At 39.4% G+C, this 23,761-nt stretch overlaps 1 protein-coding gene across 1 annotated transcript in view; it reads left to right on the forward strand.

Moving 5' to 3' along the window:
• Nucleotides 1-23,761, forward strand: part of LOC125116233 (serine/threonine-protein kinase MRCK alpha-like) — a gene marked incomplete at its 5' end in the record, with an annotated part of 66,932 nt that overhangs the window by 1,220 nt on the left and 41,951 nt on the right. The window contains one exon of the mRNA XM_047761264.1: nt 15,117-15,191. Coding sequence (XP_047617220.1) covers nt 15,117-15,191 — 75 coding nt within the window. The remainder of the gene's footprint in view (nt 1-15,116; nt 15,192-23,761) is intronic.

Consider the following 23,761-nt stretch of genomic DNA (forward strand, 5'->3'; position numbering starts at 1 on the left):
GACATTTCTCCAAAGAAGATATACAAATAGTCACAAGCACATAAAAGGATGCTTAAGTCTACTGAATTATACACTTAAATGTTAAAATAGTAAATTTAGTTATGTATGAAAGTTTTACCACAGTAAAGAACTCCTTTTCCTTTACATGTATATATTTATCTTTTATATAAATTAATTTTTCCCCCAATTTTCCAATTTTTGTCCTTTTATGTTTCATTTTGGCAAATTTCTGGATGTCAATATTCTAGTCCACTAATTTTATCTTTAGCTGTGCCTATAAGATCATTGATTTAAAATCTAATTTGGGGGTGTTCCTGTTGTGGCTCAAGGGATTACTAACTGGTATCCATGAGGTTCTATCTCTGGCCTCAATCAGTGGGTTAAGGATCTGGTGTTGGCTGTAAGCTGTTGTGTAGGTCACAGACACAGCTCATATCCTCTGTTGCTGTGGCTGTGGTGTAGACTGGTAGCTGAAGCTCCTGTTCACTCCTAGCGTGGGAACTTCCATATGCCACGGATACAGCTTTCCTTAAAATAAGCAAAGATTAAAAAAATCTAATTTGGAGTTCCCGTCGTGGCGCAGTGGTTAATGAATCCGACTAGGAACCATGAGGTTGCGGGTTCGATCCCTGCCCTTGCTCAGTGGGTCAAGGTTCCGGCGTTGCCGTGAGCTGTGGGGTAGGTCGCAGACACGGCTCGGATCCTGTGTTGCTGTGGCTCTGGCGTAGGCTGGCAGCTATAGCTCCGATTAGACCCCTAGCCTGGGAACCTCCATATGCCGCAGGAGCGGCCCAAGAAGTGGCAAAAAGACAAAAAAAAAAATCTAATTTTAGTGATCATTTTTAATTTCTAAAAATGTTAATTATTTAAAATGCCAGATTATAAAAAATTCTGGTGGAATTCACTTGATTCATTCAACAACATCTATTTATTGAACACCCACTTCCTAAGACACTGAAGGATAGAAATGCATAAAATAATCTCAGGCCTGCTCTTCTAGAGCTTAACATTCTAGTGGGTTAACATATAATAAAGAGATAAGCCACTAAATATATGACTTAATGTCATGAAGTGCTATTAAGAAAAGGAAAAGATGTATGGAAATAAAGAATTACAGAGAGTAGTTATGGAAGACCTCTCTGAAGAGATATTGTTTGGACAGAACTCTTTTTGCTTTCTTTTATTTGTTTTTGGTTTTACTTTTTAATAGAGATACCAGTTTGTTATTTGGGTGCTGTCATGATAAATTTTCCAGAGTTATGCCCCTGCACTAATATTATAGTGTTCATGTCTGAGATGAATGGAGATGTTGCAAAAGGCTTTGCATAATTGAGAATTCATTCTGAAAACAGAAATGGGTAAATGCTCTTTCTTAAGAGTATGCACATACTCATACACATATTTACACACACACACACATATTTTGTATTTAAAAAGAAAATGGTCCATTAGTGAATTGAGATGTCCACACAGTGTAAGGCATTTGAGACTATAAAGTGAGTTTTTTATTATTACATATTGGTATAAATGGTTTGGAAAACCATTTCTATGGCTGTAACATGGTTATTCTTTTTTTGTTTGTTTGTTTTTTGCAACTTCTTGGGCCGCTCCCGCGGCATATGGAGGTTCCCAGGCTAGGGGTCGAATTGGAGCTGTAGCTGCTGACCTACGCCAGAGCCACAGAAACATGGGATCTGAGCCACGTCTGCAAGCTACACCACAGCTCATGGCAACACCGGATCCTTAATCGACTGAGCAAGGGCAGGGATTGAACCCACAACCTCATGGTTCCTAGTCGGATTCATTAACCACTGAGCCACGACGGAAACTCCACATGGTTATTTTTGTTAAGTTATTTATTTATATATTTAAGTGTAGTTGATTTGCAGTATTATGTTAGTTTCAGATGTATAGCAAAGTGATTCAGTTCTATATATACACACACACACACACATACATATTTTCAGATTATTTTCCATTTTAGGTTATTACAAGATATTGAATATTATTCCCTGCTTTATACTGTAAATCCTTGTTGCTTTTCTATTTTATCTATGGTAGTATGTGTCTGTTAATCACATATTCCTAATTTATCCCTCCCCTACATTTCTTTTCCCTTTGGTAACTGTAAGTTATCAAACCCATGTCTATGAGTCTGTTTCTGCTTTGTAAATAGATTGATTCATTTACATTATTTTTTTAGATTTCACATGTAAGTGATACCATATAATTTGTCTTTGACTTATTTCACTCAGTATAACATCGTCTGGATCCATCCATGTTGAAGCAAATGGCAGCTTTTCATTCTTCTTTATGGTTGATTAATATTCTATTCTATGTATATGTAAATGTATATATGTCTCTCATCTTCTTTATCCATTCATCTGTCAGTGGACACTTATGTTGCTTCAGTGCCTTGATTGTTGTAAATAGTGCTGCTATGAACATTGGCGTGATGTATCTTGAAATTAGAGTTTTTGTCTTTTTTGGATATAAGCTCAGGAGTGGGATTGCTGGATCATATGGTAACTATATTTTTAGTTTTTTAAGGCACCTCCATACCATTTTCCATAATAGTTATATCAATTTATATTCCCACCAATAGTGTAGGAAGGTTCCTTTTTCTCCATACCCTCTCCAGCATTTATTATTTGTAGACTTTTTGATGATAGCCATTCTGACTGGTGTGAGATAATACCTCATTGTGAGTTTGATGTACATTTCTCTAATAATTAGCATCTTTTCATGGTGCCTCTTGGACATCTGTCTGTCTTCTTTGGAGAAATATCTATTTAGGTCTTCTGCCCGTTTTTTAATTGGGTTGTTTGGATTTTTTTTTTTTTTTTGATATTGAGTTATAGGAGCTGCTTGTGTATTTTGGAAATTAATCCCTTGTCAGTAACATCCTTTGCAAATATTTTCTCCCATTCCATAGATTTTCTTTTCATTTTGTTGCCACTTTCCTTTGGTATGCAAAAGCTTATATGTTTGATTAGGTCCCATTTGTTTATTTTAGCTTTTATTTATTTTGCTTTGGGAGACTGATCTAAGAAAATACCGCTGCAGTTTATGTCAGAAAATGTTTTGCCTATATTCTCTTCTAGGAATTTTATGGTGTCATGCTTTCCATGTAGGTCTTTAAACCACTTTGAGTTTATTTTCATATTAAAATGGTTATTCTGATCTAATACCAAATAATGACTTGTTTGGTCAGAGCTCTTAATAAAAGAATGAAATTTATGAATGTTTGGTGGAAAAGTGATCCAGGTAAAGGAATGACCAAGTGTTGAGAAAATGTTTTATGGGTTCAAGAAACACCAAAAATATGAATGTGTCTGGTGTAGGATGAATGAAGCTACTAGGAAAGTCATGACTTAGGTAGATGCAAGTGGTAGAGTTGGATGCGGTGAGAAGTCATCAAACCAGACACATCATTTGAAGGCAGAGCTGATAGGTTTTGCCACTGTGGCATGGGGGAGAAAGGTGGACTAAGGATGCTCCAGGGTCTTTAGCCTGAACGGCTGACTGAATGTATTATCATTTTCTAAGACAGGGAAGACTGAAGGTCAGCAACTTTGAAAGCAGATGTTAGACATCCACATAGAGGTCCACAGGCAGGTAGATGTTTGCATCTGAACAGAGGTGAGGTCAGTGATAGTGATAGTGATAGTCTAGTGACCAAGTGGCATTTTAGACCATGAAAAAAAAATGACTGTAGATACAGGAGAGAAGAGGTGTACAGGCTCTGCCTTATAGCACTCCTTTCTGGGTGTATTAACTGTATTTACTTTAAAAGTATCTCCTATTTCCCCTATTAACCGTATTTCCTCAGATATTACTTTTATTTGATCATATTAGATATTCATTTCTAGTACATCTGAAAAAAATATTTCTGATCTTTTTTTTTTTTTTGGTCTTTTTAGGGCCGCACCTATGGCACACAGAAGTTTCCAGGGTAGGGGTAGAATTGGAGCTGCAGCTGCCAGCCTATGACGCAGCCACAGTTGTGCCAGATCTGAGCTGTGTCTGCAACCTACACTGCAGCTCCCCGCAACACTGGATCCTCAGCCCACTGAGTGAGGCCAGGGATGGAAACCTGCGTCCTCACGGATGCTAGTTAAAATTTAAAAATAATTTCTAAAATTTTTATCTTTTCCTGCCTTGGAATGTTGCCCACTCAGAGAGACTGGATAAAGGGAATATTAATAAAATGACAGACTTTAGTCTGTCTCCAAAAAGATGTATTATTAAAGCCCAGTAATAAACCCATTTACTTTGTGTATCAGTCTTTTTCTAGCTCTTAAGTGTGACTATTCATATTTCGACTCTTTCACCACAGAGTTGGAAAAAACCTTTAACATGAAAGAAAACATCAAAACAATAAACAAAAAGAGCTTGGCGCAATTGCTTCTGAATTGTGGAAAATATACCATACTAGTATAAGCTATTTAGTAATAGGGGAACTGGTTATGAGTTTATAGGAACTCTCTGTACTATCTTCACAATTTTCCTGTAAAGTAAAAACTCTTGTAAATTAAAAGTTTATTTTAAAAGAGAACCTGGGAAAGCAGGGTTAATGTGAAATGAAGAAGGAAAAAATACAATTAATATTTTCAGGAGAGAAAAAAAGGGTAGAATGTATCCATGGAGCAAGAGCCCTATGCCTGAAACAGAACATCTAGATAATACAGAAGCGCTCTTGAGAATTCAAAACATGGAAGCAGAAATGAAAGAATGTATTAAATGTCTTGAAAGATAAATGTCCCAGAAAGTATAACAAAAAGGCAAAGAGATTAAAAAAATAGAGACAAAAGACACACAGATGAGAGAATCAGTTTAGGACTTGCAAGATTCAAATACTTGAGTTCCAGAAAGGTGGCATGTAGGAGAAGGTGGGAGGAGGCCATCTAAGGCATAATACATGAAAATTCCCCAAAGGACACACATTTCTAGATTGAAAGACTCCCTCAAGTGCCCAATGCACTGATTGTAAAAAGTCCTACAACTTTTTATACCACTGTAAAATTGCAGAAAAATGAAAATGCAAAAATTCCTAAATCTTCTAAAAGGGGAGAACAAGGATAGGTGACATAAATGGATCAAGTACAAAGATGGCATCAGACATCTCATTAGCAATATTAGAAGCCCTACAGTAGAGCAGTGTGTTCAAACTTCTGAAGGAAATGATTTCCAACAAAGGATTCTACCCTTAACTGTCAGTCAATAATAAAAGTAGAATGAAGACGTAAGAGTGTGCATCCATTAGGATCAGTTAGGTGATGCTGCAGTAACAAGCATCCCCCGAATCTTTGTGGCTTTCTATAGCAAAAGTTTATTTCTTGCTCATGCTGCACACCTTTGTAAATTTGGGAGTGGGGGAGCCTGCAGTGCCTCCCTTTTTCATGATCCAGGCCAACACAACAGCCATCATCCTGGATATCCGTATTATTGTGTCACACTGGCAATTATTGCTCTGGTGTGAAGGGGATGTGCTGCTTCTACTCATGTGGCAAAAGGGGGTATGATGTTACCTGACATCTGGAAAATGGAGCCAGAAATACTGGTAAATACCACAAGTTCTTAAAAACTAATCTGCCTTAAAAACTGATCTGTACTCTTTCTCAAGAAACTCCTGGGTGATATGTAGCTTCTAAATGAGTAAGCAAAATAAGAAAGACGATGGCACAGGTAACTTGCACAGAAAAGAAAGGAAGGAGGTTCCAGCATGATAGCTGTGGGCAGACCTACGTGTGACCAGGCCAAAGCGGATTAAAGGGATGGAGGGCAGGAGAAAAGAACCTAAGTGGGTCCCACATCAAGCAAATTAATAAAAAGAGGCAATTAAACCCAGAAGAAAACTGTTACAGAGAGGAATGGGCGTGAGGTTTTTAGGAGACTGGGAACAGCACAGGCAAAGGCATGGAGGCAGGGATGGGTCACTTTGCACCAGCAGTCAGTGACCTTCCAGAGTGACAGAGAAGAAGAGAAATGGGAGCTAGTCAGACCCCACCTGGTGGTTACAGGATCCCCAAGTGTCCCCTCTTCCTATTCCACTGATTGAGACAAATGACTTGCATTTGTCATTTAGGAAGTAGCTCTTCATAGGCATTTAGTATTTCCATTTCAATCACTCACAGTCATGTACAAGCAATCCTTACCAGTTTTATACTTTAGAGTCAAATATATACATTATGTGTGTATATATATATATTCATGTCTACACAGTCCTGCATATATACACACCTTCGTGTGTATGTACATATCAATACACTGTTTTGCACTACTCCCAGGGTAGTGAGATAAGCCAGTATAGGAAAGTTTTGCTTTAGTATCTTTCTCCCTCCCTTCTTTCTTCTCCCTCTTTTTCCATCTACTACATTTCTTTCTTAGATGAAGACCCTGAAACAAAGTAATCACATTAGGTAGTCAAGGAACCTCTATTAGATAGTCAAGGAACCTGAGGCTCTGGATCTAGCTTGTGTTCCACAGATGATGTGAGCATGGAATTTAAAAAAGATTTAAGTTTGATTCTTCTAGGAAGGCTTCAAATTCACATCTGGGAGCTAGAGTGGGGACAGGAGGCCATAGTCCCCAGAGCGGGGTCGGGAGATGGGTATAGGCCAAGTGCAGTTAAATAGGTTCAATGGGCATGAGTAGGAGGCTTGAGCTTTGAACTTTAAGGCTCTCAGCACATTAAAAAAATCCCTCTGCTGTCTTGATTTTCTTATCTGTACAATGGGAATGGTACTGTCCCTTTGGATTATCATGAAGATAAAATGGTTTAATAAATATGAAGCGCTTTAGTAATAGACAGTAATACCTGGCAGTTGTTGTTATCACAAGTTCCAGTTTCAGTGGGGACAGAAGGGCAGGGGGCCATTACCAGGATGTTGGAGGATGAGTTCTGAGCAAGGTCAGGGGGTGACCAGGTGACCTGCCAGTATCCCCAGCTGAGATGGGCCAGACATGCACACCGGTGTCTTCATCTGGGTCGTCTAGGATGAAGAAAGCATTTGCATGTACCTTAAACAAAAAATATGATCAGAGCATATGGCAAAAGGACTTTACAGGTCACGCTTAGGATTTCACCTCCCTTCTTCCTCCTACATCAGTGACCAAGGTTTAAAGGAAGGAGTTGGCGCAGTGGACAAGGGTGACCTCTTGGTGACTGTCCTTCCTTCTGTGCTTGGTGCTTATTTGCTTGGGGTCCTCAGGTGAGTCGTTCCACCTTTTTTTGACCTCAGTTTCTGATCTGTACATGAAGGGGGTTTGAATAAGACCCCCTTAGTGAGCTCACTAAGGATTGAGCTCACTACCATTCATTATGTTGATGGAAATGATGAATACACCAATCTAGAAGAAGGAGAGTTTTGTTCCAGCCAAGCTGGGGACCATAGCCTGGGAGATAGTTTCTCAGATGGTGCTGAGGAAATGCTCCAGAGAAGCCTTATTTTCAGGACCATTTTATATTTCGTCAGAACAAAGAACATCAAACGTGATAGGGGCATGTTCCTTCAAGATTTCAAAAAAGACAGATTGGCACATGCACAGTAGAGCCTTAGCACCTTGGAAGGAGAACTAGCATTGATGTCCCGGGAAGGGAGGCTGTTTCCTCTGTCTTTGAAATGGACACCGTCTATTCCTGTACAATGCATCCTTTCTCTCTCTTCTTTCTTTTGTCCTTCCTTCCTTCCTTCCTCTCTCTCTCCCTCCTTCCCTCTCTTTCTCTCTCTCTTTTTTCCCCATACCAAGGGGTCAAACCTGTGCAGCAGTAACCAGAGCCATGGCAGGGACAACACTAGATCCTTAACCCACTGGGCCACCAGGGAACTCAAGTACTCCCTCATCTTTCATGCTTAAAGCAGATGCACAATGGACGTTTGACGGGCCACAGGATAGGCTGTTCTAGTTAGCATAAAATTCAAGCCAAATTATGTATAAGCCAGAATGATCTCCACATACCTCAATGTCTGAAAATTTCTTCCATCAGTTACCGCCGACTTGCCCTTGTGGCCATTACAGTGGCCTTTGTCTCCCTGGGTGAGCCTCAGGAGTGCCTGAAATATGGAAGTTCCTGGGTCAGGGGTCGATTGAATCTGCCTGGGAGACAAGGTAGCGTTAGCCAAGAATGAAGTGGGTAGAGGACCACAAAGAGCCTGTCATGAGCTGCCAGGTTGGTCGAGGTTTGAGACTCAGAGAGGGGCTCAAAAAGGAGGTGGTAGAATCAGGGTGGTGCCGAGGGGGGCATTAGAGCTTCTTATAGTCCCTGTCCTCCCAACTCCTCATAAGTACTTGATTTAAAAGTCAACTTGTTCTCCATTTTGTAAAAAGAGCCTCCCAGAGGCAAGGTCCTGACACTCCTAGGTGGAGCCTCAAAATCCTTCCCTCAAAGTTTGGATTGAGTTGGATTCAATTAAAATTTTTAAATGCAACCCTATTGTGCTTTCTATCTGCAACCTCAAGCTCTCTCCCAAAATGTTTTTTCTCCTTTATATCTCACATACTGGAGGAAAGGAATAACCGCTCTTTCTTCATTCCAAAAATATGTGTGTTCAGGTGTGTGGCAATGCTAGTCCTGAGCCCAGAGTGCATCTTGTTTGGCTGGGAAATGGTGACAGAGGCAAGGAAAGTAGGAGTGTCCCGTGTCTTCTTGAAAACCTTGATTAAAATTGGTTTCTGGAGTCAGACGTTCAGGATCCACAGAGCAGGACGAGATGAGTTTACAACATCCTGATCTCCTTTGCTGAATTTCTTTGAGCTAGATTTCTCAATGGCAGGTTTGCATAATTGCATTGAGAGGTTTGCAGGGCTACCCACATTAACACTGGGTTCCTTTTTATTTTTATGATTAACTGTGGATTTAAATCCTCAAACTTCAGGAGTTCCCATCATGGCGCAGTGGAAATGAATCCGACTAGGAACCATGAAGTTGTGGGTTCAATCCCTGGCCTCACTCAGTGGGTTAAGGATCCAGTGTTGCCGTGAGCTGTGTCCCAGACATGGCTCAGATCCCGCGTTGCTGTAGCTGTGGTGTAGGCCAGCAGCGGTAGCTCTGATTGGACCCCTAGCCTGGGAACCTCCATATGCTGTGGGTGCGGCTCTAAAAGGCAAAATAAATAAATGCTAAAACTTCATTTCTATGGAAAGTAAATAGTTTTCTCAATCCAAAACGTTGTTGACACATGGGTTCTAAAACCTTTAGAATTCCCAAAGGAATGAGCAGGTGGTTAGAAATTTGATAACATATGTAAAGCACTTCCTTGCTGCCTTTAAGGCAGATTAGCAACGTAATCACCATAAAAATAGTAACAAAACAGTGTTCATGTCTTTGCTGCTTATGGCCTTTTTTTTTTTTTTCTTTTTGCCATTTCTTGGGCCGCTCCCACGGCATGTGGAGGTTCCCAGGCTAGGGGTCTAATCGGAGCTGCAGCCACCGGCCTATGCCAGAGCCACAGCAACGCGGGATCCGAGCCGCATCTGCGACCTACACCACAGCTCATGGCAATGCGGATCGTTAACCCACTGAGCAGGGGCAGGGACCGAACCCGCAACCTCATGGTTCCTAGTCGGATTCCTTAACCACTGCGCCATGACGGGAACTCTGGCTTTTTTTTTTTTTTTTTTTTAAGGAATAAGCTATTTCTTTTAGAGCATTTTTAGGCAGCCCAAGCAGACTAGTGCAGTCATTAAAACTGTGCCTTTGGTATCATATCCAAGAAATCATTGACAAATCTAGTATGAAGCTTTTGTCCTATTTTTTTTTTCTCTGAGTTTTATTTTTTTAGGTCTTACATTTAGATCTTTGATCCATTTTGAGCTAACTTATGTATATAGTGTTAACTGAGGGCCCAACTTTATCTTTTGCATGTGGATACCCAGTTTTTCCAGCACCATTTGTTGAAAAGGCTTTCTTTAGTGGATGGTCTCAGCACCATTGTTAAGATTATCTGACATGGATGTTAGAGTTTATTTCTGACATTGTTATTCTATTCCATTGGTCTGTATGTCTGTTTTTATGCCAGCGTCACACTGTTTTGATTGTCATAGCTTTGTAGTTGGTTTTGAAATTAAGAAGTGTGAGTGCTCTGGTTTTGTTCTTTTTAAAATATTGCTTTGATTACTTGGGGGTCCCTTGAAATTTGGTATAGTTTTGGGATGGATTTTTCTATTTCTACAAAAAATATCTTTGGGATTTTCTGTTTTGTTTTGTTTTTATGGCCACCCCTATAGCATATGGACATTCCTAGGCCAGGGGGCAAATTGGAGCTGCAGCTTCGGACTACACCACAGATGGGACAGCACCAGATCTGAGCTGCATCTGCGAACTGTGCCACAACTTTTGCAGTGCTGGGTCCTTAACCCACTGAGCAAGGCCAGGGATCTAACATCCTTACAGAGAAAACATTGGGTCCTTCATTTGCTGAGCCACAATGAGCACTCTTCTTTGGGATTTTGATAGGGATTCCATTGACTCTGTGGATCACTTTGGATACTACTGACAGTTTAACAATATTAAATCTCCCGGTCTGTGAACATGGAGTGTGGAAGTTCCCTGGTGGTGCAGCTAATTAAGGATCTGGAGTTCTCACCGCTGTGACTCAGGTTGCTGCTATGGCATGGGTTCTGTCCTGTCCCAGGAATTTCCACATACTATGGGTGTGGCCAAATATGATGACAACAACAACAACAACAAAACATGGAATGTGTTTTCATCTCTTTTGCCTTCTTTCATTTCTATCAGCAATATTTTATAGTGTTTATTGTACAGGTCTTACACTTCCATGGTTAAGATACTTCCTACATATTTAATTCTTTTTGAAATGATTGTAAATGGAATTGTCTTTGTAATTTCCTTTTTTGATTGTGCATTATATGTGTATGTAAATGCAGCTAATTTTTCTATGTTGACTTTGTGTCATTTTTTTGAATTCATTTATTAGTTCTACCAGCTCTTTTGGGGAGTCTAGAATTTTCTCCATATAAGATCCTATTGTCTACAAATAGAGATAATTTTACTTTTTCCCTTCCAATTTGGATGTCTTTTATTTGTTTTTCTTGCCTAGTTGCTCTGGCTAGAACTTTCTGTGCTGTGTTGAGTAGAAGTAGTGAAAGTGAGCATCCTTGCCTTGTTTACTAAACATGTATCTTTCCTTTTTGGTTTGTTTTTTATTTTTTATGGCTACTTTTAAAAATTATAGTTAATTTACTATGTTCTGTCAATTTCTGATGTATACCAGAGTATCCCAGTTATACATACATGTATACATTCCATGGCCTATTTGTCCGTGTATTCATCTTTATTGAGATCTTTCTTTCTCCTTACAGCCTTGAGTTACTGCTTTTGTCCTTTCACTTCACCTCGCAGGACTCCCTTGACCATTTCTTTCAGAGAAGGTCCAGTGGTCACAAACTCCCTCGGCTTTTGTTTCTCTGGGAATGTCTTGATCCCTGCCTGCCCCCACCCCCCACGTGTGAAGAACAGTTTGCCAGATATAGCATTCTTGCTTGAGAGGTTTCTTTTTTCTTTTAGCCCTTTTCATATATCAGCTCAGTGTCTCCTGGCCTCCAAAGTTTCTGATGAGAAGTCTGCTTACACCTTTTTAGGTGATGATCCACTTCTCTGTTGTTGCTTTTCAAGATTTGCTTTTTATCTTTAGTTCTTGAAAGTTTGATTATAATGTGTCTTTGTGTGGGTCTCTTTGTGTTCATCTTAGTTGGAGTTTTTTGAGTTTCTGGGATGCTTATATTCATGTTTTTCTTCAAATTTGGGAAGTTTTCCGTCATGATTTTCTCAAGTGTTCTCTCTGCCCCTTTCTCTCTTTTTCTTCTTCTAGGACTCCTGCGATGCACATGTTGGTTATTTTGATGTTGTCCCCTATTTCTCTTAGGCTCTCTATTTGCTTTTTTTTCAGTATTTTTTTTCCTTTTGTTCCTCAGCCTTAACAATTTCCATTGTCCTATATTTACTGATTCTTTATTCTGCCTTCTCAAAACTGTCTTTGAATCTTTCTAGTAAATTTTTTCATTTCGAAAACGTTTTTTCTTTTTATGGCCACACCTGCAGCATATGGAAGTTCCTGGGCTAGGGGTCGAATTGGAGCTGCATCTGTGACCTACACTGCAGGTCAGGGATTGAACCCTCATCCTCACAGAGACAATGTCAGGTACTTAACCTGCTGAGCCACAATGAGGACTCCTTTTTTTTTTTTGCTTTTTTGGGCTGCAACTACTGCATATGGAAGTTCCAGGTTAGGGTTCAAATCAGAGCCACAGCCACAGCTACAGCAACACGAGATCCAAGCTGAGTCCGTGAGCTACATTGCTGCTCATGGCAATTCTGAACCTCTAACCCACTGAGTAAGGCCAGGAATTGAACCTGCATCCTCATGGATGCTAGTCAGATTCATTTCTACTGCACCACAACAGGAACTCCCATACAACGGGAACTCCTTAATTTCAGTTTTTGTATTTTTCAGCTCCAGAATTTCTTTTTGGTTTCTTTTTAGGTTTTTGTTAGGTTTGATGAGGTAAGAACACACAAGGCCGGAGTTCCCGTCGTGGTGCAGTGGTTAACGAATCTGACTAGGAACCATGAGGTTGGGGGTTCGGTCCCTGCCCTTGCTCAGTGGGTTAACGATCCGGCGTTGCCGTGAGCTGTGATGTAGGTTGTAGACGCGGCTTGGATCCCGCGTTGCTGTGGCTCTGGCGTAGGCCGGTGGCTGCAGCTCCGATTCGACCCCTAGCCTGGGAACCTCCATATGCCGAGGGAGCGGTCCAAGAAATAGCAACAACAACAACAACAACAATAACAACAAAAACAAAAGACAAAAAAAAAAAAAAAAGAACACACAAGGCCAAGTCAGTAAAGCAAGAGAGATTTATTAAGACATCCAAAATGGATGGGCTGAGCTCAGGTGTCATCAGTAAGAGAGATTTATTAGGGCATCTGAAACGGATGGGCTGAGCTCAAGGTGGCATCAGCAATGATTGTGAGGAGGCATTCTGCTTATAACGGGCTGGTGGTGGGAGAAATTTGGGGAGGGACAATGTGCAGGGGAGAGGTGTGGCAAAGGAGTATGTGTCTCTTCTCCATGTCTCATGTCCAGATAGTTGCAGCTACCCTCTGCCAAGGGCAGGGATTGGCCTAAGCAGGCAAAGTAGTCAATCCTTGGTCAATCGTGTTTCACAAATGACCTTCCACGTGTCCTTGTCCGTGTTGCTCAACCTGAACAGTCACGTCTGCCATGCCCCAGGAACCTATCAGTTTTCTATTGCTTTGTTGATATTTCCATTTCGTTCATACATCATTGTCTTGACTTTCTCCATATCTTCTTTGAGCATCTTTAAGACTGTTATTTTGAGGTCTTTGTCTATTGTATCTTCTGCTAAATCTTTTTCAGGGGCAAAGTTTACTGAATTATTATTTTCCTTTGAATGGGCCATATTTTTTGTTTTTTGTATGCCTTGTGATTTTTTTTCAACACTGGACATTTGAATGTGATAACCCGGTAACTCTGGAAATCAAAATTTCTCCCCTTCCCCAGGACTTGCTTTTTTTGTCATTGTTTTTGTCTGTTTTTTTTTTTTTTTTTTTGCCTTTTGTTGTTGTTGTTGTTGCTATTTGTTGGGCCGCTCCCGCGGCATATGGAGGTTCCCAGGCTAGGGGTCGAATCGGAGCTGCAGCTACCGGCCTACGCCAGAGCCACAGCAACACAGGATCCGAGCCGCGTCTGCAACCTACACCACAGCTCACGGCAACGCTGGGTCCTTAACCCACTGAGCAAGGCCAGGGATCGAATCCGAAACCCCATGGTTCCTAGTCGGATTCGTTAACCACTGCGCCACGACGGGAACTCCGAGTTTTTGTCTGTTTTTAAAAGCACTGTAGCCTTTCTGTACTGAGGATCAGCCAATGGTATAAACGTAGTGTCTTCTATCTTTTCTGGGTCTTTCCTTGGGCATGCATGGCCACTTTCTATTTTTTTCCTGTATGTGCCCTTGTTTAGAATTTCTTGGTGTTTAATATCTGGCTTCTGAATGAAGAAAAGCAAAATATGTAGAGGAGATGAAATGGCATCAGACTTTGAAATCTCTTTGAAATCACATTAGCCAAAGGAGGAGGGGCTTACAGCAATGGGAGGAGAAGCAGCACCAATGGCTGCCTGCCTCTTTATCTGCGCCTGTGTGATCAGAAGCAGCAGTCAACAATCAGAGCAAAGATTCTCCCATATTTGGAAGATAGAATCCTCTTTACTCATCCTGTCTCCCACAGGCTGTGTTTGAGTTGCCCAAGGAACATATGCACAGCTGTTTGCCACATGGCCGGAGCTGGGGGATGGGCAGCTGCTACTGGGTTAAGAGCTGAAATTGCCCCAAATTGACTGCAGTTTACCTTCCAAGATTTTCCCTGGAAGTTGAAAGTTTTCGATAGACTCCAGATTCCCAAAATAGTTACATCAGACAGATTCTGTCGGTGCAATTTTTGTCTGGGTAGAGAGACAGATTCCTGGCATGTCCTACTTCACCACAATCCCTAAATTCCCTCCTGCAAGACTTTTTTCTCTAACAGTTGCACCATTGCATATTTCCATCAGTAGTGTATGGGGGTCCCAATTTATTCACATCCTTGCCAACACTTATTATTATCTCTTTCAATAAATGTTTTTTTGATCACTGAACAAGTGAATAGGAGGGACCAGAGAAACAGAAAAGAACTATTGAGAAGAAAAGGAATTGAGTGAAATTCTGAAAAAAAGAGAGCAGAGGATATAGGGAGGAGTGGTAGGAACTGGGTTGGAAAAGGCTGGAAGAAACCATGAACAGGGGCAAATATGAGGTAAGGGGAAAGGCAAAAGTAAATGTGTGGGCTGGGAAGAGGTTGCAAAACTGGAAACCATTGGACAGATGTATCTGGGGGTGCCTACTGGATGCTGGGAGACTAAGAGGACAGCGGCCAGGGCTGTAATTGAGTTTGGCTGTAACTATACTGACAATGATGTGGGACTTTATTAAGGACACTCAAGCCTGCCTGGTGTTCAGTAGACCCTTGGAAAATACCATGTTGCAGGATAAGAATTTTGGTCATTTGTGCTGTATCAGTTCTTCTTTCATTGCAGAAAAGATAGCTTTGCTAAGCTGTCACTTGAGAATTCCACGAGGCTGGACCATCTTCTTCCCAAGACGCAATTTAAGTAAGTTCCCAGGGAGGGAATAAAAACATGAGAGGGCTAGTCCGTGTGTCTGTTTTTTGCCACAAGAACTTTTATACGCTTCCTACTTCCTCTTAGAGGTGGCCCACCTCCCTGAATCCCAAATGGGAAAGAAGGGGTTAGAATCAAATGTCCTCATTGTCAGTCATCTCAGACATGAATGAGGGAGGCAGGAGCCTGGCCTCCAGGTCAAATTTCTGGAGTTGTGTGGTCATAGGTCTGCCTCTTTGTCTGCCTGTCTCAGGATGGATGGGTGGTGGCTCTTTCCATAAACCATTCAAGGAAAGAAATCTCACTGGCAGCATATCTGATTATTACTAATGTTGAGTAGAAAATTAAAGTTTGCTGAAAAATTCTTCTGACAGGATTTGTCCTTTGCTGTTCTACATCTTTCACTCCTTACCTCACCAGAAAAAAATGAGCCTCACATATATAATCAGTTTACCTTAAAACTTATGGTGCATTTGGGCTGTGCCAGAAGACCAGGAGAAACCTTAGTACCTTCATGTCTTCATTCTCTTAATAGTATCTTTTACAGAGCAAGATTTTTTAATTTTGATAAAGTCCAATTTATTATTATTTTCTTCTAAAACATGCCAAGAACACTTTGCCTAACCAAAGTAATTAAGATTTTTCTCCTATGTTTTCTTCTAATATTTTTATAGTTTTTTTTTTTTAACTCTTGCAGCATATGGAAATTCCCAGACTAGGGGTTGAATCAGAGCTGCAGCTGCAGGCCTACACCACAGCCACAGCAATACCCAATCTGAGCTTCATCTGTGACCTACACCACAGCTTGCGGCAATGCTGGATCCTTAACCCACTGAGCAAGGCCAAGGATGGAACCCAAATCCTCATGGACACTATGTTGGCCCACTGAGCCACAATGATAACTCCTAAAAGTTTTATAGTTTTACATTTTACATTTAGACCTGTGATACATTTGGAGCTAATGTTGATACAAGGTATGAAGTTAAGTTTGAGATTTCCTTCTTTTGCATTTGAATATCCAATTGTACTGGCAACCTTTATTTATAAAGATTTATTTCTTCATTAAAGATTTGATAGATTTTTTTCAGTGAGACTATTGGGGACTGTAGTTTTTTTTTTGCCCCCTTTGGCTGCACCTGTGGCATGTGGAAGTTCCTGGGCTTGGGATCAAACCTGTGCTGCAGTTATGACCTGTGGCAATGCCTAATCCTTGACTTGCTGTGCCACATGAGAACCTCCTGTAGTTTTCTTTTTGGGAATATTTTTAATCTATGAGTTTAATTTCTGTGTTAAATATAGGATTCTTTGGCTTTATTTTTTTCTTGGGTGAGCTTTGGAATAATTATGGCTTTCAAAGAACTGGTTCATTTTACCTAAGTTTAATTTATGTGCCTAGACTTGTTTATAGCACTCTCTTATTATCCTTTTAATGTCTTTGAGATCTGGGGTGATATCTTTTTTTTTCACTCCTGATATAGTTAATTTGCGTTTTTCTCTCTTTGTCTTTCTGGCTAGAACTTTATCAAAGTTATTAATTTTTTTAAAAGAAACGGTTTTGGGTTTTATTGATTTTCTTTATTCTTTTTCTGTCTTCAGTATTACTGACCTCTTTTCTTATCTGTACTAATTCTTTTTTTCCTACTGGCTTTGACTTTTTTTCTTCTTTTTCTAGTTTCTTAAGAGGAAAATTTAAGATTACTGATTTGATATTTTTCTTCTTTTCTAATACAAGCAGTTAAATTTATAAATTTCTCTCTAGTGCTTTAGCTACATTCCACAAATTTTGATGAGCTGTATTTTCATTTTCATTCAGTTCAAAATATTTTCTAATTTCCCTTGAGACTTCCTCTTTGGCACATAGATTATTTAAAAGTATGGGTTTTTTTTTGTTGTTTCTCAGTATTTGGAATTTTTTTTTTTTGTCTTTTTAGCTATTTCTTGAGCTGCTCCCACGGCATATGGAGGTTCCCAGGCCAGGGGTCGAATCGGAGCTGCAGCCACCGGCTTACGCCAGAGCCACAGCAACGCAGGGTCCCAGCCGCGTCTGCAACCCACACCACAGCTCACGGCAACGCCGGATCGTTAACCCACTGAGCAAGGGCAGGGACCGAACCCGCAACACCATGGTTCCCAGTCGGATTCGTCAACCACTGCGCCACGACAGGAACTCCCAGTATTTGGAAATTTTTAAAGTTAACCTTTTTGTAATTGATTTCTAGTTTAGTTTCTTATGGTTGAAGAACACATTCTGTAGGATTTTATTCTTTTAAATTCGTTGAGGTTTATTTTATGACCTAGAATATGATCTCTCTTGATGAACATTCCATGTATATTGGAAAATAATTTGAATTTTGCTCTTGTTAGATAGAGTGTTCTATAAATATTAGAGCAAGTTGGTAGGTGGTGTGGTTCAGCTCTTCTATATCCATGCTGATTTTCTGTCTGATTGTTGCATTGATTGTTAAGAATGGGAAATTGAAGTCTTCAGTTATAACTGTAGATCCATCCATTTCATCCGTTTTTTGCTTCATGTATTTCGAATCTCTGTTTTTTGGTGCATGCACATTTAGGACTGTTATGTATTCTTGGTTATCTGACACTTTAATTGTTATGTAATGTTTTTCTTTATACATGCCATTTTTTTCCTTGCTCAGAAATCTACTTTGTCTGATATTAGTGTAACTACTCCTGCTTTTATCAGTGTTTGCCTGGTTTGCCTCTTTCTATTCTTTTCCATTTAACCTGTGAGTGTCATTTATTTAAGGTGCATTACTTGCAAGCAGGATATAGTCAGGTGAAAATCTATTCCGACAATCTCCACCTTTCAATTTTTGTGTTTATGCCATTAACATTTAACATAATATTGGTATGTTTGTATTTAGGTGTACTATTACTTATTTTCTATTTACTTGTTCCATTTTCTGTTTCTGTTTACTCTTTCTTGTTTTTTTTTTTTTTGGAATAATTTAATTGCTTTTAGACTTTCCTGAGTTCAAATCAAGTTACATTTCTACCTGCAATCTGTGGCAATGCTTATTTCCCCACATTCCTCTCACATAGTGCACTATTAAATTTTTTAAACTCTGCCAATCTGATAAGTAAAATTTTATATATAGGTGTTATTGTATAAGTAAACTTTTTTTTTTTTTTTTTTGGGCCACACTCGGGGCATATGGAGGTTCCCAGGCTAGGGGTTGAATTGAAACTGTAGCTGCCAGCCTATGCCACAGAAACTTGGGATTCAAGCCACGACTGTGACCTACACCACAGCTCACAGCAACGCCAGATCCTTAACCCACTGAGCAAGGCCAGGGATTGAACCCTTGTCCTCATAGATGCTAGTTGGGTTCGCTAACTGCTAAGCCACAACGGGAACTCCATAGGTAAACTTTTTAACTGAAGCAAAAAACACACATACCATAAAGTGAAAAACATTAAATCTACAACCTAAAAAGCATACATACCATAAAGTGAAAAACATTAAAGCTACAACCTAAGGAAATGCTGAAGCAAAAAACATACATACAATAAAGTGAAAAACATTAAATCTGCAGCCTAAGGAAAAACATTAAATCTACAACCAGAAGTGAATGCTCCCATGTAACCACCACCTAGATCAAGATAGAGAATATTTACCATCTAACCAGAAAGCCCTCTTGCATCCTTCTCAACCTGTGATCCCCGCAGCCTCAAGGTAGCCAGTCTTCTAATCACTTTTGAGCATCATAAATAAAATAAACACATGTACTATTGGACATCTGACTTCTCTCCCCATCAGTAGTGTATCTGAAAGATTCACCCATTTATTTGCGTGTGGTAGTATTTTCTCTTTCTCATTTCTATTGTATTCCATCATTTGAATATGTTATGCTTGTAAATTTTTTCCTACTTTTGGTTGACATCTGGACTATTTTTAGTTTTTGGCTATCATGAAAGAATTTGCTGATAGACATTTGTGCCCATGTTTTGTCTACACATCTAGATATTTATATTGTACTCGAAAGGGTAGAATTGCTGGATCATAGGATAGGTGTATATTTGGCTTGAGAAGATTCTGCTACAGAGTTTGCCAAAGTAGTTTTATCCATTTGCATTTTCTTTGGCAGTGTGTGAAAGTTCCTGTTGTTCCATATCCTCACCAACTGTTGGCATTTTTTTCTCTTTTCAATTTTAGTCACTTTGGTGGTTTTGTAGTGCTATCACACAATGGTTTTAATTCGTATTTCCCTGATGAGTATAAAGTTAATATTTCTATTGGGTTGCTAGCCTTTCCCTCATTGATTCACACACACAATATAATACATAATTGCATATATTTATGAATATAATTTATATTATATAGACATATATTGTGCAGGTATATTACACATTGGATATGAAACCTTTAACAGATACATGAACTGATAATATTTTTTCCCCCTCTAAGTGCCTTTTCAATCTCTTAATGTTGTCTTTTGATGAATAGAAGTTCTAATTTTTTTTTTCTGCTTTTTAGGGCCACACCCATGGCATGTGGAAGTTCCCAGGCTAGGGACTGAATAGTTGCTGGCCTACACCACAGCCACAGCAATATGGGATCCTCCAAGCCACGTCTGCAAGCCACACCACAGCTCAAGGCGACACTGGATCCCCAACCCACTGAGCGAGGCCAGGGATTGAACTGGCATCCTCATGGATCCTAATCACTTTCATTAACCGCTGATCCACTAAGGGACCTTCCAAAAGTTCTTAATTTTAAGGGAGTCCAATTTATCATTTCTTCCTCGATGGTACTTTTCGTATCTTATTTGGGGGAAACTTTGCCTATCTTAAGTTCGTCATAATAATGTTTTTTAAAATATTTTACTGTTTTACATTTGACATTTAGATTTCTAATCCACCTGCATTTTAGAATTTATTGGCAATGTGAGGACTTTAAAATACTAACTGCTTTTAACACTTTTCTGCTGTGTATGTTATTATCATTCATTTTATTTTCATATATATATTTTATAGTTCATATGGTTGTTGTTTAAATAGTCAGTATTCACTTAGATTTGTCTGTGTATTAACATTTCCATTTTTTTCCTTCTTTCCTGAATTACCATATTCCTATCAATAATCATTTCCCCTCTGATTAAAAAGTTCTCTTTAGCATTTTTCTAGTGTGGGCCTGTGGAAATAAATTCTTTCAATTTTTGCTTGTGTGAAATATTTTAACCACATCCTTCCCCCACCAGTTTTGTTGAGATGCAATTGGCATACAGCAATATGTAAATTTAAGGTATATAGCACAATGACTTGACGTCCATACATTATTAATATTTTTAATTTTATTTTTTAATCTTTTATTTATATATATTTTTCTGCTGACTTCCATATATTATGAAATGATTACCACATAAGTTAACATCTAGCACTTTAAAAATAAAAAAAAAATTTAGAACTTCTATTCATCAAAAGGTGTCAACATGCCTTGATGCAGCATTCTGTCAAACTGCCTTCCATCTTAGAGATTTCAGAAAGTCCATTAAAACTCTATGAGTGTTGGAGTTCCCATTGTGGTTCAGCAGATTAAGAACCCAACATAGCATCTGTGAGGATACAGGTTCCATCCCTGGCCTTGCTCAGTGGGTTGAGGATCTGGTGTTGCTACAAGCTGTGGCTTAGGTCGCAGATGCATCTTGGATCTGGTGTTGCTGTAGCCATAGGCTGCAGCTGTAGCTCCAACTTGATCCCTAGCCTGGGAACTTCCATATGCTGCAGGTGTGGTTAAAAAAACCAAACAAATCTGGAATTCCCCTCAAAAAACTCTTATGACTGTACCAGTCCTGGTCTCTAAGCTTACATTATAAGGACAATTTATAATATAGAATATTACTATAATATTAATATTAATAAAGCTATTATAGGTAAGAGCATTGAATGAGTTAATGGAAATTTAAGTGAGAATGTGTACATGGTTTAGAGTTGAGATGAAGGGACAAGATTGTGACCTGTGGGGGCTTTGTCTTCCCTTTTCCCACTGTCTACCTTTTTTTTTCGTTGTTCAGTAGGAGCCCAACCAAATAAGGGCTCTGCGCTAGTAAAGTCCTCAAGGAATCCAGTATTCATTTATAGGTTTTATAGACTAAGGGTTGTTATTGTATATCCATATTCTAATATTAAAGTAAATGTGAATTGCCTTTGTTACTTTAGGAGAAGAATGTAGAAATTTTGAGCACAGAACATTTAAGAATCAGAGACACAGCAGCCACTTTGCTTAGCATGCTTCATAGCTGTTTCTCAGGTGAACAGGTGTGATAAAAAGACTGTGGGAGTTCCTGTTGTGGCTCATTGGTAAGGAACCTCACTGGTATCCATGAGGACATGAGTTCAATCCCTGGCCTTGCTCAGTGGGTTAAGGATCCGGCGTTGCCATGAGCTGTGATGTACGTCACAGACGTGGCTCAGATCCTGCGTTGCTGTGGCTGTGGTGTAGGCTGGCAGCTGTAGCTCCAATTCAACCCATAGTCTGGGAACTTCCATATGCAGTGGGTGTGGCCCTAAAAAGCAAAAACAAAACAAAACAAAGTGTGACTCCTGATGCTTTGAGGTTTGTCTGCCATGTTGCCTGTCTCCCACTCCGTTTCCTAAGAGATGAAGTTCTGTGACAGTGTCAGGCTCAGGAATCAGATTTAAAATGTGTATTTTATGCTTCATTTTATTATTTTTGCAAAGCTCATGTCTGTGCCTCTGTGTGTTTGTGTGTGTATGTAAGTGTGTGCATATGCAATATGTATGTAGGCATGTGTGTGAAGGGTATATGTATTTGTGTGGGATGTGTACATGTATATGTGTATTTGTATATGTGTATGTGTGTGCTTGTACATGCAACAAGCAGTCCTGGATTCAATCCTTGACCTAGAGAAAAATAATCATGAACGACATTATTGGATAATTATCAAAATTTGAATATAGGCTATGTTTCAGTTAATAATTTTGTGTCAATGTTGAATTTCCAGGTTTATATTTTTGTACCGTGGTTACGAAAGAAGTGTTCTGATTCTTAAGTATTTAAGGGGTAATAAGACTTGATGTCTGTGACTTATTTTCACATGGTTCTGAAAAAAATAAAAGACACGTGGGGAGAGATGAAGTAAATGGGGCAAAATGTTTAAAATGGTAAATTTGATAAAGAACTGAAAGGAGTTCTTTATTGTTTGGCTTTTCTGCAAGTTTGAAATCTTATCAAAAGGAAATATCTCAGCAAAATAAAACAATAAAAAAACTTATGAAACAACTTACAACAATTTCTGCTTATCATATATATATATATATATATATATATATATATATATGTATATATGAAAGGTCATAGTTCAAAGGCTGTGTTGAATGATCCCGTATAACAGTGTCATCACCAGAATGCCCTCCTGGATTTCTGCCACCTGTGATCCAGGGAAGGGTTTTCTCCTTTCCCACAGCCTGGGCCATTCATTACACACGGGTGCCCATCAAGCCTGTGCAGTTGAGTCTTTATGTTTAACTGCCACTTAGGCTGGAGCCGTCTTGGAATCCTGGAGCAGGACCCTTCCAGCTCCGGGGAGCAGCAGTTGACCCCATGCCAGCAGCTCCTTTGGACTGCTGGAGGACTTGGAGCTAGATTTTCAAGCCTCTCTCCTCCACCAAGATCTCCAGGAGGGGGAACCCTGGGAGTGTTCATGTTACTATGAGCAAAGACAGGACTCCCTTGGTCTGTAGGATGAATGATTATAAGCCCCTACAGAAGACCTCGGGAAGGTACGCAAGACCCACACCTGGTGTTATTTTCTATTAATTCACTGGTCATAGCTAAATTACACTTTTAAAATATATAGTGTTTAATACTTAGAGCTGGGTTTCAGGGCTTCTGCTTTCAAAAGAATATTTATTTTTTTTTTAGATAAATTCCTATTTTCTTTTCTTACAAATTGTAACAGGAAATGGCGTTTTGAAATCCAGGTAGCACTATGTTTTAAAAACATCATGAAATCAATGAATCAGGAAATTAACGGTGTTTATTACTCTTAAACAGTCTTCAGCTCACTTTCCTGATTGATCAAGTCTAAGGATTTGACTGAGGCTTAAAATTATGCCAGTGTCTGTAGGCTAACTCTTTTTTTGGGCGTATATTTAACAATAATAACAAAAAGTGGTGTGCCCACAGTGTCAGACACAGACACACGGAGAGAGAGATATGTAGATACATATCTATATCTATATTCTGATGTGTGAATGCACACACAATTCTTTGAATGTATCTATTTTGGATGCTTCTAACTACTCTGCCAATTAAATACATATTAATACCCTATTTTGTGTCTTAACACATTTAGGCTCCCACAAATTCTAGGAGCCAGAGCCATATTGGTTCACAGGAATATACGACTTCAGACCTATACTATTTTCACTGTTATGTTTTTTCCTGCCCATATTTTGGGTTGTATGTGTCTTGCCTAATCTCTTGTAGTTGTGATTTTGTTCATAGGCAGTGATTTCCTTTTAATTCCTATAGGAATTTGTTCAAATGTTGTACCCCATTTGCTTTTTAGATTATTAAC

This window comes from Phacochoerus africanus, chromosome 15 (genome assembly GCF_016906955.1).
Source record: "Phacochoerus africanus isolate WHEZ1 chromosome 15, ROS_Pafr_v1, whole genome shotgun sequence".
Classification (NCBI taxonomy): Eukaryota; Metazoa; Chordata; class Mammalia; order Artiodactyla; family Suidae; genus Phacochoerus; species Phacochoerus africanus.